This window comes from Primulina tabacum, chromosome 4 (genome assembly GCF_025594145.1).
Source record: "Primulina tabacum isolate GXHZ01 chromosome 4, ASM2559414v2, whole genome shotgun sequence".
NCBI lineage: Eukaryota > Viridiplantae > Streptophyta > Magnoliopsida > Lamiales > Gesneriaceae > Primulina > Primulina tabacum.
The window spans coordinates 7,594,703-7,599,665 of record NC_134553.1 but is presented as its reverse complement, the minus strand read 5'-3'; the positions used below and the strand labels follow the sequence as shown (position 1 = coordinate 7,599,665).

At 35.5% G+C, this 4,963-nt stretch overlaps 1 protein-coding gene across 1 annotated transcript; it reads right to left on the bottom strand.

The window, feature by feature from the left end:
- Positions 1–2,412: 2,412 nt before the first annotated feature.
- Positions 2,413–4,189, bottom strand: LOC142542914 (ethylene-responsive transcription factor CRF1-like). Its single transcript, XM_075649813.1, has one exon. It carries the CDS (start codon positions 3,650–3,652, stop codon positions 2,633–2,635), a length of 1,020 nt encoding a protein of 339 aa, XP_075505928.1. The 5' UTR covers positions 3,653–4,189; the 3' UTR covers positions 2,413–2,632.
- Positions 4,190–4,963: the final 774 nt, after the last annotated feature.

The following is a 4,963-nucleotide window of genomic DNA, read 5'->3' as shown; positions in this document are numbered from 1 at the left end:
GTAATTTCAAATATATAATAGTTAATATTTACTCCTCTAGAATAGGAGAGGAAGTTTAGAGTAACGAGATTATTTTAGGTTAAACATAAAATGTTTCACAAATCAGACAAAAGTTAATTATTTTAGCGATTTCTAACTTTAGTCATACTAATAATAGTAGCTTTCTTTTATGGTCTCGTATATATTTATTCATGAGACATGTCAATTCTACATATATTTACGATAAAAAAAATAATACTTTTGACATAAAAAAATAATATTTGTTCATAGATGACCTAAATAGAATATTTGTATTTCAAAATTGACTCGTAATACCGTCTGACATGAGTTTCTGTGTAAGTAATAATGTGTACTGAGATGTTACTAGCAACACCATTTTAAAACATACTGTTAAACGTAAAACGAAGCATTTATATATTCTACTATTTTCAATTTATTTGACAGTGATTAAAAAAATGTCGTTGCAATCAAAATTCTCAGTTGGGAAAAATAAGTGATGTGTAATTTTATTCTCATCTACCATTTTAATCAGACAAACAGTAAAAATAAATGACCTTTATTACTTAGCCAACTAAATAACACTACAATTATAATGTATCATCAATACAGATTAAATTTCACCGCCAATTGCATGACGCATACCTTTACGTGGCGATGTAATAGCCACAAATCAGATTTTCCAGGTACGAAAAACGGTTTATTTCATCCTACCCACGTGGACATAGCCCCATGATAGGATGAATGATCAAGATTTGCCCATGTATATATAGGACCCACTTTTTTTTTTGAATTGTATGTGTGACAAGATTTTACCCGTTGAAATTGAAGTGAAGGTAATGCTCACATAGATAGGATCTCATTAACCCGAAAAACTGCCGCCACCTAATATATATTTTGCGACAGTAGTACATTTGGCACTCTATATAAATATACAAGTGTAAATGTTAAATTTTTTCAATTTATTCTCTGTGTATTTTTCATTTTAATTCACAACGGCTTTTATTAATTAATAACTAAAATACAAAAATTCTTATGAGATCGTTTCACGAGTCAATTTTATGAGACATATCTTCTATCCGACTCATGAAACCGTTTGATAGAATTGTATTTGGATTATTTGGTATGATTGTTTAGGAAATAAATTGTTTTTAAAAAAATTAAATTCAATGCAATCTATTTAACTCAGTTCAATATTCGAACAAGATGATCATATGAAAACATACAGATAATTACAATTCTACGTGAGATACAATAACAAGTTCCCAATTTCGAATATAATACAGATTTTAGAATATCTAAACATGATCGAGTAACATCATAAAATTTATGAAGAGGTGCTACTGATCGAAGAAATTTATGCACCTTTAAAAGATACATGTGAAGTTCCCATTTCTGAAGAGTCCAACGAGAATTAATTTTGGGACGATGGGATTGCAGAGAGATATCGCGCAATGACAAGCATGGTTAAATGATTCTTGACAAGTAAAAAAGTCAAATGGTTTGGCATAAGTACATGAAAACGGTATAGGTTAAAAGATTTTCTGGTGCTGCAATGGTTCGATAAATCCCAGTTGTTTGTCCAAATCTGTGCCATGTCCAACTCCCAGCTAGCTCATCCTTGGACCACAATCAGTACTTCTGCTGCCTGTCATCAAAGCTCTGGTCAGTTGGCCTCTGCATGCAGGGACTGCTCTTTTGATTGTGTGTTTTTAATTAACTCATTCGAGGCCAATATCCTAGCTAGTTTTTTTTTTTCTTTGTTGAATGATTGAGAATTTGAGATAATTAACCGGTCAAGCACTCAAGGCGATGGCTCATTTCGGCTTGCGTCGCATCGAATGGTCATTGATAGGTGTGTTCAGAAACCGAACCAAATTGTGTACTCAAACTAAATGGTAAGATTTGGATCGATTTTCAGGTAATTACGACTTGGATTGGTTTTAAATCAAGCAAACCGTAAAAACTAGTTTTATTCAAATTTTGGATAAAAATAAAAATAAAACAAACCTAACAAAACCAAACCGATCGATGACAAGAAAGTTTCAAATTTTCACATGACATTACCAAATCACGGATGATTGAAGATAAATTTCGAGCTGTAATTTACTAAATTAGGGCAGGGGACAAAAGCAATAACGGGTCCCAACCGGGAAAATACCAAGCACTCTCCAGAATTTTGTGTGTCCCAATGAAAACGAGTATGGTTTGCGGACTGGGACCTGAATTTCTCTTATATTTCAATCTTTTTTTTTTTGAATATTCAAAAATGACAAATTTGAGGGCTAACGCAATTAGTTATCATTCAAGTACGCGTAGGTCTTTTAATGGGAATTCATTCCATTTCATTGCTCCACCTAATTCAAAACATTACGAGTCACGTGCCTGGCAGAGGACAGAAGTATCATAGTACAACAAACACAACAATAACATGAACCCAATTCAGAATTTATTTTAATAATAATTAACTTAATAAAATACAAATTAACAGTGATAACAAATAACAAAACTGAAGGAAGAGACTAAACAAAAAAACTCCATCATTCCCAAAACTGCCGAAAATCAACAAAGTAATTTGCTGATTGTCAAGTTACATTATTTGTTTATATATATATAGTGAAAAATATAATAATGCTCAGAGTGCTATCAGAGGATCCGACCCGAATATGTCCCCGAAGTCCTGAAAGTAATCATCCACCTGCCAATTCGATGATCCAAATCCGAAATCGAAACCGAGATCGAGAGTTGACCCGATAAGCATATCACCGCTGTGATCGAAGTCGGATCCGAAAATATTATCAGAGATACCCGTCGTTTGCTCAAACAAGTCGGGTAGTGGTAGCGGGTTTTCGAACTCGCGAAATATGTCGTCGTCGTTCGGCGGAAATATAAAAAAATCTGAGAAATTCTCATCCTCGATCTCTTTCGTCGACAACGCATCATTTCCGGAACACGATTCGGCTTCAGCCTCGCCTTGGGAGTCAGCTGCGGAGACGAACTGGAGGACGGATTTCGGGGACTTGGCAGCGTTGTTTGAATCCTCGCCGGAGTTGTACTCTGAGCTGGTTTTGTTGTCAACAGCAGGAGGAGTTGAGAAGTTTGTGAGCGCGTCTGGTCCACGCAGCTGGATTGCCGCGTGGTCGTACACCATGGCAGCCTCTTCTGCGGTATCGTATGTGCCCAGCCACAGTCGTACTCGCCTCGAGGGGTCTCTAATCTCCGCCGCCCATTTACCCCAAGGCCTCTGCCGGACACCTCGAAACTTCCGTATATTTCCTACCTCCGGCGCCCGTCTGTCGATTTTCCGGCCACTGCTCTTCTTTCGCTTCAGCACAGAAACCGACGGGCGGGTGACCTTGGCATTTCCTTCGACACTTTCATTGTCTCTGGAAGAATGCTGGATCCTCACCTCGTTGATGAATTTTCTTACTCTTCTGCGTTTGACAAAAAGCCCATCCTCTTCATCACTTGAGGAGTCGGTTGCATCGGGGTCTGTAACAGAAATTCTTATGGTTCTGGGGCAAATGGTGGTGGTTCCCGGCTTACTTCTGCCGAAAATGAAATATTCCGGCTTGCTTACTGCTGTAGTGTGGTTTACGTGTTCACTGTATTTGACTCTACTAGACAGCATAGTTTTTTCTTCTTGAGGCATCATTCTGCTGAGAGATTTGCGCTCGAAAGTTTTAGCAGATTCGCATTGAAAGCGAAAGGGGTTGAGAGCGTTATGGGTTGAAAAAGGAGCTTGCACTGAGAGATTCGACGAGATAAAGAGAAAGAGCAAAGCTAAAGCGTAGCCGGACCAGGAAAAATAAAAAAGGACACCGATAGACAACAGCCACACAGTACTGAGCGTGAAATCAGAAAGAAAAAGTGAAAAAAAGAAGAAAAATCAAGAAAAGTTGAAGGGGGAAAGGGAAGAAGGAATATATGATGAAAGGAATCAAACGGAGACTGAAAGGATTAATTCCTTCCACTGAGGCAGTGACTTTTGGGTGGATATTTAGAGTAAAACGTAGATGGGAACTTGGATTACTGGGTCTAATTGTTGAAGAAAGAGTAGGAAACTGAGCCTTCTTCCCTTATAGGGAGGAGAGGGAGCTTGGTGTGTTGTATGAGACAGAGAGAGTGCGTGTATGTTGAATGTGCTTCTTCTTCAGTTACGGTGAAGACCGAAAAATGTGAGGCAAAGCCACTGTTTTATAGGATCTCTCATATCTGGAAATGGTAGTACACTACTGTAGCTTTAATTTTAATTTAATTTAATTTAATTTAATTTAATTTAATGTGTCAACATGTTTATACTGCACCAGTTTACCAGCTTTTATCCTTTCAAAAAAACCAAACTAGAAGCGGTGTAAAATTTAGTCAACACAGGATCCGAATAGGTAGGAGATTATACAAATTTGTATATTAACACGATATGAAAGGTAATGTTGAAAAAACCATTTTTATTGTTACTTTTTGGCCAAATAGATTTGATTCGAGAGAAATATTGGACTTCAGATGATATGATGGTTATATTTTAAATTAATCACAATTATTATTAAAATTGTATGACTTGATGTTGGAGTAATATTTTTGGATTTGAAATTAACTTGAAATAAGACGGATCAAACTTACCGATATTCACAATAAAAAGTAATACTCTTAGCATAAAAAATAATACTTTTTTATGGATGACCCAAATAAGAGATCTTTCTCACAAAATACGATCTGTGAGACCGTTTCACATAAATTTTACCTTTTAATACGTAGGATGATCATAATTTAAATTATTAGCTAGTATTGACACATATTGTGCATGCATTAAATATTATTTACTACAATGAAATTGAAATTGAAAATCTACATATGTTTATGAATAAATTTATTTTGAAATTTTTAAACACAAAATAATTTTGAAAATATATATATATATAATTTAAAAATGTAAAATTCATTTGTTAAATGCAATGCATGTATTTTA